This window comes from Lepisma saccharinum, chromosome 20, assembly GCF_977018435.1.
Source record: "Lepisma saccharinum chromosome 20, izLepSacc3.1, whole genome shotgun sequence".
Taxonomy (NCBI): domain Eukaryota; kingdom Metazoa; phylum Arthropoda; class Insecta; order Zygentoma; family Lepismatidae; genus Lepisma; species Lepisma saccharinum.
Genome location: NC_139248.1, coordinates 26,806,501 through 26,834,000, shown reverse-complemented (window position 1 = coordinate 26,834,000; position 27,500 = coordinate 26,806,501). Strand labels below are relative to the sequence as shown.

Below are 27,500 nucleotides of genomic sequence, written 5' to 3'. Positions count from 1 at the left end.
GGTAACTTAATATATGTACTGTATTTGTTTATGGGACTGGCCGAATAGGTTATATCTATACTCAAAAGGACGGCCAGAAGTGAAAATGGAGGGGTTGCGATTCAAAGAACAAAATCTCTTTTGCACAATTCCAAATATTTGAAAATTTTGGTTCCATTGTCACAAGATCCTCTCAAAAGATTTCAATAAGTAGTTGAAAATTGAGTTGCCAATTTTGGTTTCTGGATTCCATTAATCCAATGTCAGAAGTTTAGGGAGGGAGTGGGGTTGAACCCTAATCTTCGCTTTAATTACAGTCATGCTAAACAGAACATTGGTTTTGAATTTTTTTCGGTCTGACATAGTATTTCATTCTTGAACCTTTTTTCTCATGTACTTTGTGGTTTTGGTGACATGCTAAAATAACCAAGAATTCCACAAGTGCTCCTGTGAAATTCTAGCTTCGATCGGATACCAGACCATACAGATTTCACTCTTCACATATTATGAATTAAAGTATATGGTACTTTAAAACATACTTTTCCAAGTTCACAAACATAGATAATTGTGTTTAAATAATCATTCCATGGTATACACTATGTATGTTTTGTTTTAATTTTCTCTGCTGTCAAATTATCGATGGATCCATTTGATTCCCACTATCATTACACGTATAAATATAAACTTTCACAATTGAAAGTGTAGGAAGACTATTTTCTTTATATTACCCTTTTAAAATGTTTCATACTTTCTTTAATGATTATGAAATCCTTTGCAACACATTGAACCCAGAAGAATAAATTATAGAAATATGTTCTTGTTTTATAATGAAGACTTTCAAATGTTACCATAAAATTATTTGATCCTACATAGCATACAAGTTCCAAAATACAATGTTAGAAGTCCCAGGTTCAATACCCGGTGGAGGCACATAGTGTTTCGGATCCCACTTTAAACTGTAGGTCCAGTCCCGATTAGCCTTACTGTACATAAAGTGGACTTAAAACACTAAATCAAATCAAAACAATGTTAGAAACTAAAATCATAGAAAACATTTTTCTTAGCTACTCAGCAAGTTGGTTCAATATTTTATTTGTAATGTGTTTAATAAAAGTTAAATCCTGTATTACTAAATGTAATGGTATTATCTGGTTCCATATATATTATAAATATTAATTTATGCCAAATTATTCTGTGGTTTTGATTTAATATTTCCTGCATCATGGCTGCATAGTCTAAGGTGTAACGCTTTAGTTTCAGGCTATGGGACATACACAGTTGTGTGTCTGGGGGGAGCTAACAACTTTTTCCTGAGATTTCGGCCTGTGTATGGGAACAGTGGGCAATCACCATCGTGAAGAAATTAAGGAGCTATAGTGGAACCACGAACAAAACAACCTGCACAGACCCGCAACTCTTGTGCACCTTACTCCCGCGAGGAGGTGAGGGGGGAGAGTGGACCATGCTTCTGTAAGGCCCGAGGTGGAGGGGAGAAGGGAAAGCTTGGCAGGGACGATAAGTCCCAAGGTTTTTTTCCTTGTGGTTGATCTATACAAATGAGTAGCATAACCCGGTCGCGGAAACCTGCAAAAACAACTGGAGGTTCATTGTGCTGACCATTTGTATAGGTGGGAGTGAAGCCAGCAGTTCGTAGGTAGGCATTGGCCCTCAAGGGCTGTTGCGCCACATGTTACTATTATTTGATTAAATATTGTTCTTTATAGCCTTAATCATATTTTGTATCGTTTCCAGGTTTAAATACAATCTTCAATGCCATACACAGGATTAACTGTTCAAAACACTAAACATATTTCAATTTCTGCCAGCATGAAATCAAATATATATCTTACCTTCTGTAATTGCAGTTTCCTTGCTGAAAGATAATATTATTATATTATTAGTATTTTTGTTATTTTATGCTGCTTTTCTGACACTTTTGGCTAATCGTGACAAGGATGAGTGATGATTAGATGAAATTGATGAAGGGAGCGGCACTCACAAATAACACTCATGCCGAGGCCTGTAAACTTCGGTGGCAAGATCAAAAGTCGAGCACTTCATACGCTTGCAACCAAAGCAGCTTTCTATAACATACATAAATAATGTACCTAGTCTTACCATAAATACTGTCACAAAGTTTTAAGTAAATTGACACAAAATGCTGAGAGATATTTTAATATCCTAATAACATTACTGAAATGGATGCATGACAAATCAAAATCACAAATCAATATTCATAATGGTCGCTCTTAGCATGCACACATTCCGTAAGTCTTTGTGGCCATGCATCAATTGAATTACGCAACACATCGACTGGAAAATGAGAACCGCTTTCAGAAGAGACCGACCGCTTTAATCTTTCATTATTGGGATGTCTCTTCTTACAAGCCATCTCCTGAAGCTTGGACCACAATTTGTAGTCCAAAGGGTATAGGTCCGAACTTGCAGAAGGCCAATCTGAAGTGGAAATGAAGTCTGGAACATTTGCTATGAGGGCACGCTCCATTTATGTGAAAAAGGGGTAAAAACATCAGCCAAAGTGTACCAGCAGACAGTGCTTGAGAGACTAGTCAAGAATCTCAACAACACTCTCTTCCATGGTCAGAACTGGAGCTTCCAGCAGGATTTAGCCCCAACATATGGAGCCCGAACAACACAGCAGTGGCTGAAGGTAAATGTACCAGACTTAATTTCCACTTCGGATTGGCCTTCTGCAAGTCCGGACCTATACCCTTTGGACTACAAATTGTGGTCCAAGCTTCAGGAGATGGCTTGCAAGAATAGACATCCCAATATTGAAAGTTTAAAGCGGTCTCTTCTGAAGGCAGTTGCTCATTTTCCAGACGATGTGTTGCGTAATTCTATTGATGCATGGCCACAAAGACTTACGGAATGTGTGCGTGCTAAGCGTGGCCATTTTGAATAATGATTTGTGATTTTGATTTGTCATGCATCCATTTCAGTAATGTTATTAGGATATTACAATATCTCTCAGCATTTTGTGTCAATTTACTTAAAACTTTGTGACAGTATTTATGGTAAGACTAGGTACACATATCAGACAATGGAAACAATAAATGATAAGAACATAACTGGCTGGGCGAATCACTTTATTGTTATGCTACTTCAGTTAATATATACAAACTATAATTTTCTACAAAATGCCATACAATTTTACCCTTACATATTTTAATATGGAGTACAGATAAGCCTATTGATAACCAAAACTAAAATGTTCTTAATTCCCTGGGCTCTTCAGGATTTACATAGTAAATAAATTCTTCATAAAATAGTGATATGACTTAAACCTACATTGCGGCTGAGGTACTGTATAAACAGGGGAAGGGGGAGGATGCTGTATGTGCACAAGACACTAACCTATAGAAAGCGCAGTGCACTGACTAGTCCAATATTGACTGGGTCGGGTACGAGGGAAGGAATCATGGAATGGGTCACGGGGACTCTTGTGTTAATAGATCGGAGGAGCCACTCACTGATTACAAGGAAATCCTGAAACTTCCCGACACTGGTTCTGGGGATTTGCATGCGCAGATGATGAAAGACAGCAGGGGTGAAGCTGATATACCCTGGCATAGGAACAAAGGTGGATGGATACCCTTTAAGGCATACTGTGAACATCCATAGACATGATATAGTTTGATTTAATCAACAATGCATACTTCAATCAGATGCCAGTATTTTTCTTATAGTTTCCAAACTATACCTGGTATACACATTTGGGTCACTTGGTCAATTTGTAAGTCATTTCCTATAAAATTACAAAAATGCTGCTCACTGCTTTCCACGATGCAGTTGTTGCATTCCAGAATAAACCAAGGTTGACCACTAGAATACCGTATAGATGCAATGCAAGTAGGATGCTTTTTTCTACTATTGCGAGTGGACAGTATTATGAAATTATGAGAGCTACATATCAGTCTTTTATATTGAGATTAATATCAGGTTGATTCATTAAAAGAGAGCATTTCCACATGAGGCTTAAATTTTTGCATTCTTTTCACAAACACACTCAGCAATCTCTCTCTCTCACACACGCACAAAAGCACAAGATGCTTACATTAAAAAAAAATTAACATTGTCCTTGTCATCGTGAATATATATTGTTCACTCTCCCAAACTTGTTGACTGAACATAAATGCCTACATTAATGAATGGAGGAATGATAAATGATTAAATATTTTATTGTTCAAGTCATTCTGCTCAATGTAAGAAATATGAAATTCTACAAAAATGACAAAAAATTGCAATGGAAGAGTCACAACCTTGTACTACAATGAATCAGAGTGAAGAGTTTAATGCTGAAAAATTATGAAAGACAGCTTTGAAAATCTCAATAAAACTTTGTGAGTATTCTTCCGTAAGACTAAAAAGTTTTAAATGAACCACAAGGAAAATGTATGCAAGGTCATTTCAATATCGTCAATGCAATACTGAAATTAAAGATCTGAGAATTATCCACAGTTATGAAGAGGCTACCTAATGAAGCACTTTTGGGGATGGAACTACTACAGAGTATTATAAAGACATTTTGTCTTATGAATGTTTACTAATGCTGTCTTTTTTTCTTCTTCTTTTGGTCTGGGGTGCTATTATGATGGATGAGTTGCTTCGTCCTGCTTTTTATGGATCGATATGTATTAGTTGATAGAAGAATTTGAGCTTCGTCTACACAATGATGCAGGATAAAGGCGGAAAATGAGACAAAATATTTCTATTAGTTGTATCAATTGTTGTAATGAAAATATAATAAGAGTTTTAATTTGTACTTACAGAAATACAAGGTGTTCACAGACAATACGAGATGTAGATTATCTTCAAGTGAGTTAAAGTACTTGTAAATGAGGAAGTAACACCTTTATACAAAATATATATGTATGTATATATATATCATGAACCTTTGATTACTTACACGAGTAACAAAAGTGGTATGGGAAAATTGACTAACAGTTCCATTTTGTGATCCATCATTACTTAGAATCTCATTACCTGTGGACACCCTGTATAAGATTGGAAATATGCACACCACAACATGTACAACAGTCAGGAAACATGAGGCATTACCCATTGTCTGTGCACATATTTTGTTAACCACGTATACAAGTTTTAAGGAATTAGGCATCAACTTTGTAGAACCCGTCTCCCATTACACCCAACAAGAATACCCTGTGATTTGTCTCTTGCTCAACACAGAGACTGAAAGGGGACGCATGCGGTGGGTCAACCCTGAGTGTAACATTATCATGTCTGGACTCCCAGCTGTAATGAAATAAAAAAAAGTTCCCTAGCCTAAAAAGAGAAAGACCAAAAATAATAAATAAATTGGCATTTTTGCATATCTTGACCAATAAATGCAGAGCAACTTTCTCTATTGAGATCTGTCAAATATCATTGCCCCGCTAGTGCCAAGACACTGCCGTGGTCCCCTTTCAATGAGTGTGTTAGAAGTATACATTTTTTTATTGTTGGAGGTCTGCAACATCTACAGATCTAAATCAGAATATCTGAATTTCTCCACATACATTTGCACGGATACTTCAATAGCTAAATGCTTACTTTTCTTCTCGGATTGCATTCATAAACACGTATTGCACTGTTTATTTTTAAAAAACAAATTTCTTCACTAAATATGATTGAAAAGGCCATTTATTTTTCTTCAGAGGAACTTATTATGATGATTAGATCTTTAGCACTCAATATCTAAGTAAAAAATACTGAACTAACACTACAAAAAATTAACCAACCTTACAATAAGCTTATGTTAGATGCAAGGCGTTACAAATGATCCATAAACGTGACACTTACTTCAGCTAGCCTTTCTACAATTGACATTTAAACATTTCATTAATTGACTTCCTAAAAAATAAAATAATAATCAGATAACAATAGCATTAACAAGCAAGCATACAGAACATTGTACAGGAATAATAATTTCTTTCTATAAATACTATGACACTGGACAGTACAATGTACAACATAAAAAGCTAAATAAAATACTGACGTACATCAACATTTGTTAGCAGGAGAACATTAGGATTCATGCAAGATTTTTGCATTGGTGTAAAATTATACTTGAATAAGTAATATATGCATGGAATAGTTAAAATATTTACATACATATTCCCAAGCTTTATTACAGATGACAATTAACAACTATATATAAATATATATTTATATGTTTTGTTCATTTACAATTAACGAAATCCACCAGGAACTGCAATGACTGAAAATCAGGAGATTAAAACTTACATAGGTCATGGATGCTGAGAATATATGATCTACTAGACTGTGAAATACACTCTAGCAGACTGATGTAGGGTATGACTAATAAGTAATAACAAAAACATAAACTGCATTTAATAAGCTTTATGCTTTTTCATGCATCATTCAAGCACCTCAAAAGGTGCTTCTTAAAAAAAATGTCGATCCCCCTCTGGGAAATGATCAGACAAAAATGTTATTATTTTCAATTATAAGTGCAACAAGCAACCGGAACATTTAAGAAACTGGGATATCAAATTCGAATCATTTGAATAAAAAATTACTGGCGATCAATTTAATTACACCGTATTAACTCGAACTGAAATACACTCGGAAAAAGTAGAGAATACTGTATACCTCTTTCAAAAGGGCACTGAAAGGCAAATGAATGTGTAAACACGCACGCATACACGTGTGTACGTACATCTATTTCCAACAAATACGTATCAACGGCATTAGCAACTGATATTGTGTTTCTTGATTACATGGAATCACATACTTTATCTTCCATTCAGAAAATATATCTGGTCATGGTGGTGGACAAGGAAATGCAGGCACATACCATAAATAGATGCAGGGGTGAAGTATATTTCTTGTAAGTTCTTACTAAGTACTAGAGGTATACGTAGAAGATTCTTTAAAAAAATAATATACATAGGACAGATAAATAATTAATCTATCAGACTGACTTATGCAAGAAGACCTAGATTTGATTCACACCAAATAACAGAGAGGTTCTTTTTTTAGTATGACAGTCTTGTCTGATTTCTCGTCAAGAAATTGAGGTACCTGAGGTAGACATTTTAATGACTTTTACTGATCCCCATTTTGGTGTTAAATTTTCCTAAATCCACTACAGACATGCAGTTTTAAGTTTAACTCTATGCTTGATCTTGGGTCGATGCCAGCGAAGTTGGTTTTAAAATTTCTCTCCTTTCAAAAAACACTATGATATTCCAAATCCTACAAAAAATACTTTTGTTCAGAATTCCATCTAGAGCATTCAAGCGAAATGTTAGTGTGGTTTGCTTTCGCTATTGTCTAGATATCCCCATTACTCCCATAGTTATGTAAGTCTATTTTACATTATATACCTAGACAACAGGTTAAGCAAGCCACATGGAAATTTACGTGAATGCGCTAGAAGAAGTCTAAGCAGATGTAATTTTGCAGATTTTGGAATATCATAGCAGTTTCTCAAAAGGAGGAATTTTTTAAAAGCAGTTCAGTTGCCACAGGACAAAGGTCCAGTGAAGGCCTGTCGAACATTTTACCATTGGGCAATCTCTGTATGATGCTGCTGTTTCCTGAATTTTGGCCCAGAGTGTTCTGCTTTAAGTATATTCCTCTCGCAATGTTGAGTTAACATTGGACTGCAGCTCCCAACGGGTAGCAAACCACACATGTAAACAAAATAAACAAGTGGGTATGCAGCAAGTCATTCTTCTATATTTTCAGACGAATCATGTTATGATGGACATCACATTTCAAGATTACAAGTCTATGGCACTGAATTTTAAAAGTAACGGATGCCAGCATTTATAGTGGATTATATAGTCGAGGAACTTGTTCATATATATAATGTAAATAAAACACAGGAACATATAGCCATTTCTAGAGTGCTCATATAGCGCACTCCTTTCCCTGATTGATTCAGAAAAGATTGGAACACTACTGCCAAACAATCAAGGATAGAAATGAAATGTGCTGGATCTTGGTTTAAAAGAATTAATAGAAAAAATAATTATTTTTGTGATATTCTTGTAATTAAATCAAGCCTATTAAAATTTTAAAACATTTAATAATGTATTAAACTGTAATAATTTGACTTGACATAGGAACTTTGTGTACTATTAACTTTCACATTAAAGCAATTACTATAGCAATTATTCTATGTGAGCTTATAGGTATAGATTTGCATGGAAGCTTTAGAAATTAAATCATAGGAACTTTATATTTAAGCTATAATTTAACAATATAACATTCTTTCAAGAAAACAATTTTACATATGGCTATTAATATGGTCATTTCTTTCACACTGGTACTTTCTTGTACTTCATATATTGCTTCGGCTGAATAATATGCTGATAAGGAACTGAATAAATCTATGCGAGTATATTTTGATTGGCAAACTCCATTAAGCGAATAGGAAAACAGTAGGTACTGCCATCTGCAGGTTAATTTATTCTTAAAAGTATTCATTTGAACAATATTTATATTATGTTCAAATCCAGTGGTGGATTAACAATCAGATGACGTAGGAGGACAACAACTTTCTTTCAGCTGTCATCTGCCAGGTTCAGAGTAAGTTCAATGTTTGTCTCCTTATTACCTTCACTCAGATAACACTTAATTTTAACAGGAGGTGATCTCTTCGACCTTCCCCTTAATCCACTCATGTGTAAATCACTTCTAAATGTAGTTATAGATTAACTGTATGTCAAAACATCTGAAAAGGAACTTACAACTATGAATTTGAAACTTATAAAAAAAAAAAATAATATAATTTCATGGGTAAATGCACAAATACTTTCTACACACATATTGAGTGCTAATCCAATTGACACATTTCATAACAAGTACAATGACAGGAAAGACCATAACAAGCTTGTTAACACCGAAGAAGTGTCACGTTTACGGAACTTCAAAGCAAATTTACAAAACACTACATAATGATTAGCGTGTTAGTAAACTTTTATGAAAGTTAAAAATAAAGCTTTATATAATCTAAACTACTATTTCCTATATAACTCTGAATATATTTATATAAACTAATAATATATAAAATAATCTAACTACCATATAATCTAATTGCATAGATTCAGAAATACTACATAGTGTTAAAAAAAGAAAAGAAAGTCTAAACAGTTACAAGAAACATCTGGCCAGACCCAACATTTTATCATTTTCTTAAATAAAAATTAAACTAATTAATATTTTAGCGTTATGACAAGTAAAATGTACATATCATGAAAATGTGTGTTGATGTCCGAAGACATGAACATTTCCAATTACGTGGCTACGTTTAGGATTTCTTCTTCAATTTGACACCACCCGAAAGGTAATTATTTCGAAGTATGTATATTTTGAAAGCAATTAGCCATTTAAAAGAAAAAATCATCTGACAGTACCTGAATGATCAATTCATGCTCGCTTTTTACGCCACCCGTAATGAATTTTTCATTATTCATTGGTCTGGTCAGTCTGCGAAGTTGGGTGTAGGTTGGGAGTGGGGGGGGGAGTTCACCCCTGCTGTCTAGCTTTATCGTCTACAACTCATCAAAGACACTGGAAAGATTAATTACTTTTGCTAATTGTGGAATCCATCACCAGGTAGTTGATCCTCCGGCCTAGAGAGATGAATAGACTCATTTTTTTTTAATAACAGTTATCTTAAAAAAATGCTACAGTAAATGCACAGACATTATACATATATTTATATATAATATATATATATCATATCTCAAAGACATATTTCTTGCCTCCAAATAACTGGAGCACACTCTACGAAAAGACCTCACAACACAGACTACGAGGGAGGAAAATTACCTATTAATATGTCTATCCTGAGTGAAGTGTTACTTCAATCATTTACAAGATATTTACAAAATATCTTTGGGACAAAATAAAAAATACTGCTCTAATAAATTACCTGAGTTTATATTCTGTACAAAAACATGGCAATGTCTGAATGTAGGATACGAAAGTGTGATGATGTCTATTGTAGTCTCCCTGTACTGCAGTCCTGTGTTGTGAAAGTTCAAATATATATATATATATTTTTTGTTTTACCAGTACACAAAAAAAAATTGCCTCTTCTACTTGCTTATACAGCAAAATACATGGTTCTACTTCTATAAAAGTATCTTTTTATTTGGGAGCAAGATAGGAACTGTGAACACCTGAACAGTCGAGTAGACTGAAAACTATTTGACACCTGCTCTAATATCATGCTGTACAAGGCACAGAGTCCCTCAACAATAAGCCTTTCAGGAAGATAATAACATACATTTATACACAGGACAATGATTTTTCTTTCTAATCACCAGGAAGATTCTTTCCCGTGAACAATGCTTTTATATTATAATACGTAAATATCAACAGTTTTCTACCAGGTTCAACTCAATGTCTGTTTGGTTCTACATTGTTTTGTATGAAAATCAATGATGAAGAGGAGCCTCCCTGAGGGCTTAGTGGTAACGCCATCGCCTTGTAATCAAGGGATCCCAGGTTCGATACCCAGTAGAGGCACATAGTGGTTTGGATCTGATTTTAAATTGTAGGTCCAGTCCCGATAAGTCTATCTGTGCATAAAGTGGACTTAAAACAAACTCTATGATGAGAGAGGAAAACAAAATAACAATGATGTGAATGCTACACCTCTCCTTTAAACTATGAAATTTCAAAAGTATCTAACAATGGCTTAAGTGAATACTAAGTACCGAATTGTTGCATCAGCTACTTTAGTACTTCACACTAACTGAGATCTTGCCATGCATATCCTATAGAGCAGACGGTCTTCATGTTTGATTAACCCTTAAAAGCTCAGCTGGTATAGTCGACGTGCTAGCTACGTTAACGACCGGCTGGCTTTGAAGTCCACGGAGCGTGCCCACCAGCTGCAACTATCACATTCAACAACTTGCCTGCTATTTATCCCCACCCACGTTCGTATTTCTTCAGTTCTTAGACGTTAACGAAGTAAACGTGTGAATTATACAAAGGTTGCCAAAGCCCAACATATATTTGTACCAAGCAGTGTCTTAGTTTGTTACTTTTGAAACATACTGCATCGCAGATAATGTTTGAATTGTTACATGAGCATGGAGTTATGTCGTTACTAATTTTTAGCCCACGGTGAAACAGCCCATGAGGACCAGGGCCTACTTACTGACTACCGGGCATACAACCAGTTAAGGGGTGAAGTGTGATCAGCACAATGAACCCGCAGTCGTTATTGTAGGTTTCCAAGACCGGGCTACGCTACTCATTTGTAGCTCCCCGATTTCCTCACATTGGTGGGTGGCCACCGGTTGAAATCTCAGGAGAAAAGTTGTTACACTTCCCCCAGGAGACTCGAACCAGCATGCATCACGTAGCCCAAGCTCAAATATTGATGCCTTGGACCACATGGCCACAGTGCAGGATGTCATTACTAATTAGTGAAGTGAAATTTTATTCTGACTGTACTGGGGGGCGGGGATATACAAGGCATGTATTATTTTAGAAATATTTCTCCAAACATGTCAACAATTGTCTAATTTTTGCAGCGTGAGTGGAACACTTATATAGCAGCATGTTAGTACCATTGTTAACTATCACGTAGTGGCGATGCTTCTGTGGGAGCTGGAAGATTTCAAAACTTTGCAAAGAATAGCTTTGTTTTCTTATTATTATTCTTGTACTTGATTAAGGATTTTTTTCTTCAGTTTTTGTCACAGGCTTATAACCCAAAACGAGGCATGATTTGTTACTCCACTGTTCATCGTTTCCGAGATATTCAATTTTATTTAAAACACTGCAGAATTTAATAACACTGGGTGTTCATGCAAAAACCAACGAAAACAGCTTGAGCGTATAAGGGTTAAAAGGTAGCATGATTCATTCCCAGTAGTGGCAGATCCTTTCTTAAACTGTAGCCACACTCTCTATATGACTCCATACATAAAATACACTTTCAAGCAAACTTTGCACGCAATTGGTCTTTTCAGAATGGATAATAGCGATACATATGATCGAAGAACACCAGCAAAACCTCCGAAATGATTCAGCATACTTTTAAAAATATGGCATAAGATTTGTTTGGCTTTAAACTAACATTTGCAAATGCAAATTACATACTCTAAAACATTATGAAATAAAATAAGACTTAAATGAATTTAAATTTGAGCCTGCCAGTAAAAATTGCAATTTTTAGAAAAATCATATTTTGAATGTTGCCCAGAAATACAATTGTGGAAAACTAAATTAAGCAAATACAGTATTTTACGTAAACACAAACTGCGATTTTCTGTTTCTTTAAGTCTCACTGAATCAATAAGGAGCATATTATAATTTTATATTGGGCACGTGTAAAGATTCCTAACAGTGATGATCCAACATTTACATCATGTCTACAATGTTTACGATTAAAAGAATAAACATAAAAAATACCTGCCATAAAATTGCATTTTTTTTACTTAAGTGCTTTTTTCTTGAACGTCCAAGATTTATAATTTTAATTTGACTATGTGCAAAAGAAAAAATGTCATTGCATAAAATTCCAGATCCTATTCATTGATTAGCTTTAGCAAAACCTGCACATAAATATTAAAAAAAACGAGTCTCCTTATCCACTAACGCAGAACCTGATCTATCAATTTCAGATATTTCTACATTTATTTATAACCCCATATTCTGTCCTTATAAGCAACAGATAACATAGCATTTAATAGTAAGAGAGCTGTAAGTTTACTGAAACAATCCTCCTGGTGTATATAAAAAAAAAAAACTCTCAATGATAAACAAACAAACCTCCACACAATGTGCCAAGTTCCAGCACTTACAATCGATTAATAGAAAAAAAAATGATGTATGAAATCATAAAATCATAACAATTCGCAAGGAATTTGCATATAAACATATTTAACAATGGCTTTTACTGTTGAGGAACTGTACTCTACATAGGAACCACTTTTGCCTGCCGAGCCCTTGGAAAAAAATCTGTAAATATGGCACTGAGTATACAACATTTGCTTTTTTCTTTTTTAAATAAGCTCGCAAACATGAAACACATCCTCACTTCTACAACTTTCACCACAAAGGAGGTGTCTATTATTACACATACTGGAAATATGAAAAAAAAAATTACAGAAAAGAATAAGTAACAAAGTTCACATAAACATAATTCATCCTAGAATAGACACTACAATTTTCAAAAAAATTAAAAAAAAGCATGCAGGAAATTTGATTTTTTTAAAAAAAAAACAAGGCGATATTCACATTAAAACAAAATTAAAATAAATTGAGGTAACTGGTTAAGAGTGGATTCCGATGATAAAAGCAACAATTTTTCATCATTTTTGCAACACTTAAATTCAAACTGTTGTACACAAAACATCCAGTTTCCACCGGTCTGGAAAAGAACCTTATAAAACTAACAACTTTTTATTATTATTATTTTTTCTTGAATGACACTTAAGTAGTCCTTGTACTACCAAGTTTACAAAACACTGCACATCTTGCTCTACATACCATACAAATAACAAGACATTAAGGGACATAACATGGTGAGAATGAGGTAGACTGTTTTCTGCCTGCCATTTTCGCAGGACCACCAAGTCTCATTGCCATACATCTACAGGAGAGGTGACGGTACAACTGGGGGGTTTATCAACCTGTTACGGTTCATAGGCGGAAACTTACACAGGTGAAACATAGCCAGTATAACTACATGCTATACCTAACCTCCAACAAAGCCACAATTGTTACTATAGCATACAGCTTGCAGCAGTTAACTCTTTTTCTTTTTAAAGATTAATATATACAAATACTTTCATCCTATGGCTAAAAACTATACAAGCAATATAAGCACCGTTATCTCTTTCGTCTTGTATTCCATATACTGAAGAATGTATGACTCATGACAAACTCATTCAGCATTTAGGTTTAGTAAATTCTAATATAAGTCATGAGCCAAAACATGACGTGAACACTAACCGGAACAAGTGGGGTGTCACATCTCCCAGGCAGAAAAAAAAAATGTTTTTTTTTGTGTGTTTTTCTTTAGCACAAAATCTAAATAGCAACAACTAACACAGAGCATCTTAATGTTCGATTGCAAAACCCAACAAAAAAACTTGATCAGTAGCAGGGGAAGGGGGGTATAGACGACACAGTTACCTCCAAATGACTTGTCATGGTCATACTTCTATTTATCTAGTGAGTTAAAATAAAACAATAGCTGCTATGTAACAACTGAACGAATGCACAAATATGTAGCACAGGAGGTAACATGGTGAAGGACATTATTACAGCACCTTATATTCACTAATGACGTATTAGACTGTTCACACCACATGTCATTTCTAGTTATGTTTTAACTATACACAAGTTTATTTACAGGAATTCATTTTTAACCAGTAATGCATTTCCACCAGCAGTAGAGAAGATTATTAAAATGTCTGGTGTGAACAGACCAACAAAAGAGGTCCGCTCGACCTCATGTTGCGAGGTACAAAAATAAGTACTATGGAAAAACTTCTGTAATTTTACACCAACAGAAAAAAGTGACAATGATGCATAGTTCTTGCATAAAAAATGGAAGATATACTGTGTATAGTCAGTATGAGGAAGATTTTTCAGAGATATGGAAGATTATTACGGCTACTTTGAAAGCGTTTACCTGCCAGAAGCTATGCGCTGAGTTGATATGACGTATACATGTTTCTGTATTTTTCTTTTTTTTTTTACTCCAGGTTACGTGTACCTTCCCTGAACTCAAAAAATTAGGAATACGTACTGCATCACTGATAGTATGATTATGGTCATGGATACAAAAATGTCATTTCAGTGTTGCTTGGGTGGGTACTTTTAAAGCACCGCTAGGAAGAGTTAAAAACAATTCTGACTATGAGTGTGATAATTCCCTGATATCACCTGCATTTAGACTTGCAATGCAAATAGCATTTCCTTGAGTATATCAGCTTAAAAAAATTAGATATAATCTACTCGGAGTGTAACACTTAAAAAACATGACAGCGTCTGGAAGCCATGGGCACTACAAACTAACTGCGACATGGAAGTCATCGGAACCTGATTCACTGTAAATTCATACTAACAATGAATTAACTGTTTGTTCATTGTTAAACAACCACCAGAATATTTTTTCTCCATGTACACATTGCATTATACATATAAAATAAGTAAACCAATTATTACTGAATTACAAATATCAGAATTAATATCACACAAAAATATTATTTAAACAACATGTAAAAAAATTAGCATTCACTATTATAATAAATACATTTTTTTTTAAAAAAAGTGAAAGTTAAAAAATAATACTGCCAACAGTTTCTGTAATGGTTTTGCTGATACTTACAATATGTAATGCAATATGCACATGATCTAATACAACATATTTAACAGTATATCTTCAGATTAAAAATCTTCCATTGAACAAAAAAAAGTGTACAAATCAGTTTAAAACAAAGTGAGAATTGATCCATACAAGAAATTCAACAACATAAACTACTGTACAATTTGAGTGTAATAAAAATTGATTTTTCAGAGTATATGAAAATCTGTCAATAGAATTTTGGCAGGTAACAACAAAAAAAATAATCCTGCAATATTCATAATCTTTTCTTTCCTTTCTTCTGGAGAAGGGGTGATTCATGCTTTTCAGTCTACTGCTATTCACATTTTTTATAGTTTATTTCAAAGTGCAAAAATGTGAGCTGAAATTATTGGACTTTGATAGGAACCATTCAAGATGCATTTCCCCCCTCTGAGGACCTTCTATCTTCTGTTTTCTCAATTAAAAATAATAATAATAATAATACAATAATAACCCCCTTTCCTCAGTGGAGTTCTGACACAACAGAGTCAATAGGAACCTTAATGGGCACATTGTCATAGATATTTGTCATGAACATTATACTTTAACACCAATACACTTCTATTTCTCTCTCTTTCTTTAAAGCAGTGTTCTTGGAAGTACAGCTTTGCTCTAATTCCTCAACATTACTAAAAGATTCAACCTTATTTTTTCTTACCTTGCGGCAATTAATACTTTATCTCTCTCTCTCTCTATGATAAAATGCTCTGCATATTGAAAGTATACTTATAATTCTAAGCAACATACAAATATTCTGCTTTGCTTTTTTTTATAAGAAAGCATGCTAATTCATTCAAAAACATCAGAGAGCTTCTTTAACATTCTCATAAAGCAGACTCGCGCACACGCACTAGGAACACACTAAACAAGTACAGTAATATCTCCATCAGCTAGCCACCCTCGCAAACGACTCAACCATACTTTTACATTAACACACACACACATTTCGCAACAGAACAATACTTCCAAGAATACTGCAAAATATTACATTTAACGAAAGTTTTACAACTGCTCGCAATCCTCTTGTTTCTAAAGCACTGCACAACAATTGCCTTTTTTACTTTTCCTTACCCTACATAAGAGATTCTTTCGCTCGCCCTCGCTGCCTCTTCGTTCATCCATGCAAGGCAGGAGGGTGACTGGAGTTGGGTTTTGTTTGAAAAGGTTTCATTCCCCTTTCACTTCTTCTTCATCACTGTATTCATCTGCCGACGAATCGAGTTCATCCTTAAGGCCTAGCTTTCCGTCTGCGGCTGCTGCAGACTTGGCAGCTGCGGCTGCCATTGCCGCGGCCGCAACCGTCTGCTCACTCAAACTCATGGATAGATTACTAGAATTCTCCGCGATGAACTGGAGGTAGGTGTCGAGGATTGCGCTCCCTGTTGTGGGAGCCGTTTCAGCACGTGGATGAACGAGACTGTGCGCAATAGTATCAATTGACTTCATGGACTTTTCACTTTTGGTACTGTTATTCATGGCAGCATTTGAACTAGTTATTGGGGTAGCATTGGAATTGGGTATGGGTGAGAGTACGTCACTACCATACCGAGAATTGGGCACGCTAAGGTCTTCAGGATCGTCACCACCACAAATACTGCTGCCACCTTCGGAAGGTGCTGACAGACGAAGGGGCATGGACATGGGACCAGTTATAGACAAGGAACCTGGCAACCCAGAATCCATATTACCTGTTGACTTCAGATCTAAACGAAGATCGGACCTACGTGGACCGGTGGGAGATGCACGAGCTGCGAGCTCGGCGGCAGAAACTTTAACGCCAGCTTTTGCCAATAGCCTGGAAGCAAGATCGGGATCGAAGGGAGCTGGCATGGGCAGAACAGGAAGATCCTTTGTGCTAATACCTCTGTGTTGACGGCTCATATGAGAATGCAAGGAATTGCGAGATTTTGCTACTGTACCACACAACACACAGCGGTAACCAGGACATACTGTGTGCTTATCTTCAAGATGGGTTCGTAGAGTGTGTGCTGAACGATAGATTTTCCCACATTTCGGGCAAGGCCGAGGATCAGTTGCACGTACTCTCATCATGTCTAGGCCTCTTCTTGTCACTGCAAAATACAAGTTGCCACACAATTAATAAACTCTTGAATGAAATTGTGTACTTTCATTCCAGACACAAAAAATATATTCTCAGGAATTTACTCTGATAAGTTTACTATTAATTTATTGCAAGCAAATTTTTCTTTGCGATCGATTTTGTCACCCGTCTGGTGGCTTTGTCAGGCAAGTAGCGCGAGTCACCAGACGGGTGACTGAATTGATCACAAAGCAAAATTGGCTTGAAAAAAATAATAGTAAGCTTATCAGAGTAAATTACCTATCTCCCCGTAACCACCAAACAGATATCTTTAGATACAATATTGTCAGGAGTTAGTCATATTCTTAGCTATAAATATAAATTTAAAAAAACAAGAGTTCAAATAAACAAAAATTCTTCCTGTGCTGACTGCTTCACAGAAAATTGAAAATCTGGAATAATAATAAATGATAACATAAAAAGTATGATATGGAGCTCCCTGATCATCAGAGGTCAGAAGCTGATGATCTAAAAATCACCAAAAACAACATTAATTAAGGGTGCTCTCCCCAAAGCAACATGATGAGCTAGCTGCATGTGTCGTTTGGACTTGGTCATTTTAACAATGACATGCATCATGTTACCTCAGCCTGTAGTTCGTGCATGTGTGGCGAATGCTTGCTTATAGACTGAAGGCACATGTCCTTTGTTGCTTCAGTCTAAAATCTTCCAAAAATAAATCAACATGACCAGGTGTTTAAGCTACTGGAACTAAGGAAACTCTCTGCACTTGAACAGAAGTAAAATATGGATTTTTCATTGCAGAGAAACGTGACTAAAATGCAGCTAGGAAGCAGCAACAAAAATACTGAACAACTGAAAAAAGCAAAGCAGAAACACAGTTTTCTGGTTTTAACTACAAGGAAACTAGTAGCTCTTATGTTTAGGTCTTCTCAAAGGTTCTGCCAAAGAGGTGACATCTACATAATTTTGACAAATTTTTAGTATCCAAGAATATCACCTTTGTGATATCCTGGCTGATGCTTCAACAAAACAAAATTTGAACATGTTGTAAGCAGTTGATTCGTATGGGCCATAATTAGTGAATATAACCATGTTGTACTGTATTTTAAACCAGTAAAATTATAAATAGTTCACAACCTTGCCACTGGAAATTTTGGCACTGGTCAGTTTGTTTTCCAGTTTCATTTATTTCAACCAATCATCATTAATCTTCCACAAGCAATTCATTTATCTTCCACAAGCAATCTAAAGAGGAAGAAAATCAATTCAACATTTTACGCTGGTACAGAAGCAGTTATACATACAGGTCACCGCTCAGATGATCCCAACGGAAGTGTAGCGACATAGCGACAGGCGACTCCACTATTAGGGTTGGGGGAGATCACCCTGAGTCAGAAAGACACGAGGGCTCACTGTAACCGGTGCAGCGATGCAAGTCGTTTAGGGTTACCAGACGTTCTCTTTTACCAGGACAAAACTCTTTTGCAGGTCCTAAAAATTGTCCGGGTGGGTTTTTAGGAAAATTTGAGAATGTCCTCTTTTCTGGGATAAAGACAACTGCTTAACTTCAAGATTTGGAAGCAAATGTTATTTAATAATAATTGTTAATGTTATTTCAGTCTTCAATTTCAAAGTAAAGAAATACGACACACAAAGTTGCAAGCGCAAAGCCAAGAATTTTTTCTTACAACAAAGAAAAATTGTTGGACCTTTGAGTCTCTTCTGTTGTCCCCGCTCGCCACATGAGGTTTTGATTTCAAAGCATTTGTGATATCTACCGTGGCTCGTGCTGAGCAGCAAGTTTCTAACAATGGGCAAGAATATGCCGCCGTGGCTTTCTTTAATTTGAGTTTCATGACATCAGAATTCAGAAATAAACAGTTTTTAACTGTTACATGGCAGTGGGGAAGTGAAGTTCTGTGGATCAGCTATCTGAACCATGCCGAAACTTAATGTCATTTTAGTGACGACTTATAAAAACAGTTTCCTGATTTTAGGCCTGGAAGAAACAACTCCAAGGCAGAATGTCAATTTATGTTATTATTTTAAAGTAAGAGACCGAGTTTTACAACCGTATAATATTACGGGCATATTGAATAAATATTAGAATAGTCAGACATAACGGTGTCTGTGATCTATAAGCTCAAGAAAAAAACAGTAAGCACAAAACCTGTGTTCGAAGTGATGCATCTTCGCTGAAAGCTAACTTTTTGCAATCTAAAAATGTCCTCTTTTTTAAAGTGTTATCTGGTAACCCTAAAGTTGTTGCCGAATATTCTTTTGAGATTATTGGAAATACAGTTTAAATAATGCACAGGATAAGGAATACAAAAGTATTTTGGACACTGAAAAAAAAGGAGCAAACTGTTGCCGCAGAGACACGATCTGTGTGATTGACGCAAATCAACTCCACGCACTTCCTAAAGAACACTAGACTGCAGCGGAATACTTTCTGCTACTCCTAAAATCTGGAAATGGGCTGGTCCTTCCCTTCACCCCCGCTCCATGTCACCCCTCGTTTGGGGATCTTCTCATGAGCTGGCTGCTGTACAATCTAGAGGAAAATGGTCAACCATATATTAAACTTGAAACTTCATTTTATTTCAGATAAGAGTCACGTGCACAAGCATACGTCATTAGCCAAGATGGCGCTGAACATGCAGCAGCAAGATACAGTTGCAGCATGGGCGATCATTCTAGTATGAAATCGCCCACACTGCAATTGCCAGTGCATGTTCAGTGCCATCTTCACTAATAACGTTAAGTTTGGGTGCATGACTTTTATCTGAAATGATAAAATAAGGTTTCAATTTTAATATACCATTCACCATTTCCCCTCTACATTATACATTAACACACTACATTTACTTCAAATGTGGACATATTTCTGATCCACCCTGTGGCTATACACAAAGTGCATGAGAACAGAAAGAATAAGATAAAAAGGACCTTGACATTTCTTGTATTTTCCCCCTGCAGAGAATACAACACTGTGCAATATGACCTCTTTATCATACTGAGGAATAAGAATTGAGTACCTGAAGCACAATATCATTTTTTTTAAAAATTGTGATATTTGTTCCAAGATGCCACATGTGTGTCTTGTATACATGCAAACCTTGTGTTAGAAAACAGGTGCAAAATGTATGACGTAGAACCTGCCACCTTTACACTGCTTACAAAAACTAAATTGGTCAAGTGCAGATACATACACCTACACGTGCATACTCAATATTTTTACTACTCACAAAATACTCTGTTACTATTACCACAGCTGTATTAATCACTGTGTACGCAGATGACATAAGCAAACAGGGAAAAGTGTTCCTGGGGTATAATCATTACAAAATAGCACTGAAAAGATGTTTACTAGGAAAAGCATCTTATATTAGAGCAGGCTTGCTGTTACAAGGAGAAGGAACATCTTGAATTCCTGTTATATCTTGTTCCATTGAAAATTTCAAGCCACCTAAAACACACATTGTTTTCCACGTAAATGTACTTCATGCAAATACTTACATATCTGTGAAACTGGTTATGAATACTTATCTTATTTTCAGTGGTCAATGCCACTTGATATTAATGCAGTAGTGGCTATATTAATAGAACTATTCATACTCAATTTGCAGATAAACAAAGTATTTGTTTCAGGATATTAAGGTGTAACTGCTTTTCTTTCCCTGAAAACTGAGACCTACTCTTTTGTTATGTACACACATGCACACACCACACACAAGAGTAACAACAATTAAGTTTTTAAAGACTTAACACAATCAACTATAACATCAGTTAAACCTCATTCACAGAGCATTTCATTGTTCTGTAATAAAAACAAGTGTCAGATCTTCACTTGAAAATTTCACATGAATGAAAATTAAATCTTCATTAATTTCAGTGCTGACCTTTCATTCTATTAGGCAATAACAGACTAATTATCTGGTGAATTTGGTTCACTGTCTTAAGTTATTAATAAAAGAAACATGCATTACAAGATATCCAAAGTGATCAAATATATTTATACCAAATTTTCTAGGATAAGAAGGCTTTCATATGAACCCTTTTCAGAGAAAAGCTTACAGTTTCATCTGGACACTGGCAGATGTAGTGAACCATACATGTTAACCTTTGCTTTGTAAAGGACTTCTCTTAAAGTGATGATACACTCGTGCCTAATGTGATGGGGATGATTATATACTAATGTACGGTGTACATGTAATAGTGCACATTACTAGGCTTGCCAAGGCTCCTAAAATGGCCGGGTCTCCCGGAATCAAACTAACTTTACTGATCTCCTGAACAAACTTTGTTAGATCCCGGAGTGACAAGATTTAGTATTATTATACGTCTTATTTTCATTTGAAATGCATTTGCTGAGTGAAGAAATTTCTTGCTGCAAACGAGTCATTGTTTAACCTTCGAGCAGGCGCGCCTGCGCAAAATTTACGCCAAAAGTAATTTTCTTTAATTTTCTTGTGTTTCCTTTGAATTTGTCGACCTATACTTTTTATGTATTCCTCAAAGAGGTATTTTGTGTTGTATATTAGCAGTCATTGTTACTAATCCATATGTTATACTCTGTCAATTGTTGTTTCTTTCAGATCAGAACACCGTGTCGTAAAGTTTGTGCTGCGCACCTGCTCCTGTTCTGTAATTTTCTCGTCAGGTCATTGTTGAAAATAAGTCGACAAAACGTAGACGTGAGCGAAATTCAGCGTATCCTTCAAGTTTCTTCTGATGAAGAGAGATCACATGAATTGGAAAGTGATAGTGACGAATATATAGAAGTCAATCAATATGACAGTGAATCATTTAGTATCATTCATGATGAGCAAGGATTTTTATAACATAAACGTAAATTTTTTTGGGTCTACATTTATTTATATCATATCTGAGGTTAATATAAAGGAAACATATTGAAATACAAGTTAGAATGCTGAAAAAAAATTTAAAAATTACTTGTAACATTTAGGTTTTGAGCAGGAATATTTGTCGTAAAAAGTACGACATGCGCCTGCTGATGAAAAGCGTGGTGCGCTATAATTATGTAATAAGTTACGTACTGTATTTTTTTTTTCAGCATTCTAACTTGTATTTCAATACGTTTATATTAACCTCAGATATGATAAAAATAAATGTAGACCCAAAAAAATTTACGTTTATATTATAAAAATCCTTGCTCATAATGAATGATACTAAATGACGTAAAAAATGTGTCACGCGCCTGCTAGAAGGTTAAGTAAATTAGAGGGGGGGAAATAAGAAGTTTAAATCATACTTGCACCAAACTTCTACAAAAGAGCTGAAAAAAACTATTTTTTTTTCCTCAATCCAATTTTGTTCATTGTATGTTACAGTGGGATTAAGTGAATTTCAAATATTAATTTTTAAATTTATTGTTTGGTTTAAATAAATTTGTAGTACCTCATTTTGAAGAATTTTGTTTTAGTATTACCGCTTCAAAGGAGTCTGTATCAGTATATTGATTTTGTTACGTTTACTTACAAATTGTGGTTGCTAGGTTGTCTTGATCAACTTTATTCAAGACCACAAACAGATAACAGCTGATATTCAGGACATTAGTTTTCCAGAACATTTCAATCTAAAGTGTTTGTATGCTGTAAAGAAATCTCCCGGAATTTTAATCTTTAGATTGATTGATTGAGTTAGTGTTTTAAGTCCATTTTATGCCTCCACCGGGTATCGAACGCAGTTTAATCTTTTAGAGTTGGCAAGCCTACATGTTACACATAGCACATGCCTATTCAATGCTTTCTCAGGTGATTGGCCAGGTTGGATGTGCATCCAATAACTCAAGAACTTACAAAGCTCTCATCTTCAGAGAATCAAATTCTGTTGAATGGCCTGCCATTTTATAAAATTGAAAGCTGTGTTAATTCTAGAAAACAGATACAAAATTGACTGAACCCATCTGCCTGAGAACACCTGTCCGACATGCCTATTTGTATGCTTTAAGTTTCTTCACTTGAAAGTGCCAGTTTTCTCGATTCTTCAGTTTCACTGTTAACAGTGTGCATTGTTCCAGAGCCCAATTCAATGCTCTTTTCCCTATGAAAACACAATCTGTGCATTTCACATTTCCTTTTACATGTTAGACAGATTAAAACATATCTTACCAAAAACTCACAATCATAATATTTTCTGCAATATTTTTATTAGTAATATTTTTAGCCATCAAGACAATTTGCTTTGTCAGTTTACAAACAAATGATCAAAGTTAATATTTTAACATAATATTAATGCAACACAATAGTACACACTGATTTTTTAATCTAAAGTAACATTTCTCTATTTCCTGATCCAAAATACTTCTGTTGAAAGATCACTGTATATTTTGCATAATTTTAAACAAATTCACTAAGAATCATATCAAGTTATATGCCAAAAAAATATACTACTGCAGAAACAACTGAATAAATTGTTGTTTGTTGTAACATATACCTGAGCTCTATGTGCATTATACTTTTTTAAAGTCTGATTAATATACATGTCTATTTCTTCTAACTATTGCATCGCATTTATATCCACTGTGAGAGGAATTAAGAGTACGATATATCTGGCATACTACGCAGATCACTTTATTTTTAGGAATAAGCTGTCACAGCCGCTCTTTCTGTTTTATTTATGAACAAGTACAATTTGTTCATTAAAAACTGTGCACACAATACACCAAGACAGACCATCTTGCAGCACTAGTCCTGATAAATTCATAACCCTGCCAAACTATACAAACAATCAGTCCACAATATACAAAGAAATCACATTTTTTTCCTACTTTCAAACATACGTCCACTTCAAGCTCTTCATTTTCTCCCACTCGCGTGGATGTTTCATCCGCATGTGGTTGCGCACTGAATTCGGATGGGTAAACCTACGCTGGCATCTCACCACGGGGCAACAACTGGAATCACGAGGGTAGTGCTCCTCCAAATGACTTCGAATAACCATTAAGTCATTGAACACTATGTCACAGAGAGGACACTCGTACACTGAAGAACCCCCCGAGGCAAGGCTCGACCATGTGTTGACAGGGCCTGCAAAGCCAGGGCATGAGAATGGTTAGAACTTGGCCGGTTTAGTAAAATGTGCAAGAAAACAGAACAAGAACAAAAATGGTGTTTCCGAATTACTGTCTTAAATTCAAGCAGAACTGACTTTTAGAATTTGGTGGGGATACGATCAACAGACTCAAGCAAAGAATTAACATAGTTGTGAACAACTCTGGAATGATGAAACTTTATAGATATACACAGTATTTCCACTATTTTTTTCACTTACAGAAATGCTAATAAGGGAGGAACATAAAAAAAAGATCAATGCAAGTTTAGATCAAAACATTAAATGCAAAATTTACTGTGGTTACATTAACGAAACTCATCATTCCAGGTGCATTGTGTGATAATCCACACTTTACAGAAGAGAAACACCAAAATTTCTTGCACATTTTTTTTTTTGGAAAACCAAATTTCATTTTACGTGCAGAACAAAGACAAACCATTCTGTAGCCACTGGCCCGCAAGTATTATTGCTATATATGTTTTGTTGTGATAGAATATCCCGAGGAAAGAGCAAAAAACCGTAAAGAATAAAAATAAATATGTTCGGGGAATTAGGATCCCATCGAGCATTAACAGTGCACAAGCAACCATCATCTTGCGAACACAACAAGCAAAGAAAGCAATCATCACTTTTTCACATACACATGGCTATAATACTCTACAAGCCAACAGCAGCACAATGGCAGTTATATTACACTATCTTAAAATATCTAGAAATTATGGAATATTAAAAGTATCAAAATATTTACTGCATAGGCTTATTGAGTTCACAAATATGAAAATAATAATAATAATAAAAAATTCACACACTGCTTATAAGTTCATGCATTTCACATCTGTTGAAAATGACATCAGGGGTAAAATAACGGATGTGAAAAATCTGTGTGGAAAATCACAATGATTGCACATGATTATATGTAATATGTAATTCCTCGCTTAGTCTTAATTATTATAATTTTCTTCTGAAAAGTTATTTAAAATTTAGTTCTTATTCTGAAAATAAATTGTATATAATAGTTTTTAAAAAGAAAATGCAAATAAATAAGCATGTATACACTTACTGTGTTTCCTTTATATTTCTGGCACAGATCATTCAATTTTAATACAATATTTCAACCACATCTGGTTTTAATTACTGATATTTTTCCAATGTTGTGTTAAAAAGAAATGCATGCCAGAAGAATTTAATAAAAACACAGTATGTATTCTTACATACTTATTTCCATTATAATTAAATGTGAAAGCACGAGACAAGATTTGAACCTTATTTACGATGGTACATTGTGCAGTATTCGGTGTTTCAAACGGAAGCTCACGTTATTTCACGATATTTCCTAGCACATGCCAAACAAAACTAGCTGTAAACATGGTACGGCTGTGCGAATCCTGACATCACATCAAATCCACTTATAGTGACACTTTCTTAAGCATCACAGGCATAGATTAGCAATAGGATAAAGCCAGTACCTTATCTCAGAAACAGGAAAAGATGGGCTGTATTTAATAACTTGCAATAATTGAGATTTAGTGTACAAGAAAAAATATTGCATTTGAAAAATATAACCTAATTGGGACACAACTTGTTGTACACAAAGAGAGCCTGTTAGGTAGGTAACAACTGTGTTGTTCAATTTATCGAATGCAGTCAACAACTAGATTAGCAGGTCAAATTTCACTGCTGTCGTAGTCCTTGTGTTTACATGTTGCAAGAACCTATTGCATCAACGTGTCTCATGAATAGGCATGTAGGAATGCATTTATAATTATGGTAAATTCCTAAATTTCATTCGCCGAGATCAAGTAAGTCACTCAATTCGAGTATGGTTAAGAAGCAACTTTGTAATTAAAAGGTACGAAAGTAAGTTTTGATTTATTTATTTCATTTTGCTTTTCTGCTACTTTTGGCTAACTGCGCAGGGAAAGGCAAGCTTGAATGCCAGAAATTATCTCCACTGTTTGACAAGAGATTTTGCACCATCTCTTCTACTATCATTTCACTTGCACTAAAGTTGTTTTTATCAAAGGAAAATTAACATTTCATCTCTTTAAGCAGTAATCAACATTAGACCAACAACCTAGTGAGTGAAGAATATGAAACTAACTAGCTCAGTGGCAGATCCCATAGCAGATATTTCTGTATTTTCTTCTCCTTTTTAAAACCTGCTATGATATTAAAAAAACTGAAATATTGCTAATGCTTAGAGTACCTTCTAGCTAGAACATTCACATGAAGATTAACATGAATGTTCTAGAACAGAAGTTCTCAACCTTTTTCGGTCCAAGACCCACCATAAAGGATATTACAATTCATGGGACCCACAAGCATGGGCGCAGCTATCTGAGTGCACATCAGATTTCAGAAGCAGAAGCTGCTTATGTTCACTGCCCATTTCATCATTCAGCACATAAAAAGTTTTGAATTTAAAGGACGAGCTTTTATAAAGTGTACGATTTTAACCCCGAACAGTTTTTAAGCCACTCGGCATAGTTTTAGCAGCCAGTGCCTTCCGATGAATAAAAGAAATGTAGAGTTTAGACTACGTACAACACGGGTTGCATTAAAATTGTTAAAACAATATACGTATCTTAGTAATTTAAATGTAATAGGTTTTTAAGACCAAGTAAATAACTTTTCGAACCCAACTTCGCGACTCACCAAATGCCCCCTCAGGACGCAGCCCCTATACGTTGAGAAACTATGCCCTAGAAGGAATTCTAAGCATATGGAATTTTTCAGATTTTGAAATATCATAGCAGTTTTTCGAAAGCAGAAAAAAAAAACCTACCCTGACCTCAGACAAAGATCTAGCCGAGCCTTAAATGGTCAACTTTCGATCTTACCATCTAAATCCTCAAATATGAGACCTTGGTATGAAAGTTTCACTTCCTTAATTTTCTCTAATCATCCCCCATCCTTATTCTCGCAACTGGTAGAAAGTGAAATACCAAACAGTAAAAATACAAACATAAAAATGTAAAGAGACTTTAGATGGGCTTGCAC

At 35.1% G+C, this 27,500-nt stretch overlaps 1 protein-coding gene across 5 annotated transcripts in view; it reads right to left on the bottom strand.

Moving 5' to 3' along the window:
* Positions 1 to 12,251: 12,251 nt before the first annotated feature.
* ab (BTB/POZ-zinc finger protein abrupt) overlaps positions 12,252 to 27,500 on the bottom strand; it is a 106,284-nt gene continuing 91,035 nt past the window's right edge. For all 5 annotated transcript variants that reach the window (XM_083142270.1, XM_083142269.1, XM_083142271.1 and 2 more), the window contains exon 7: positions 12,252 to 17,430. In XM_083142270.1, coding sequence (XP_082998396.1) covers positions 16,526 to 17,430 — 905 coding nt within the window. In that variant the 3' untranslated portion in view covers positions 12,252 to 16,525. The remainder of the gene's footprint in view (positions 17,431 to 27,500) is intronic.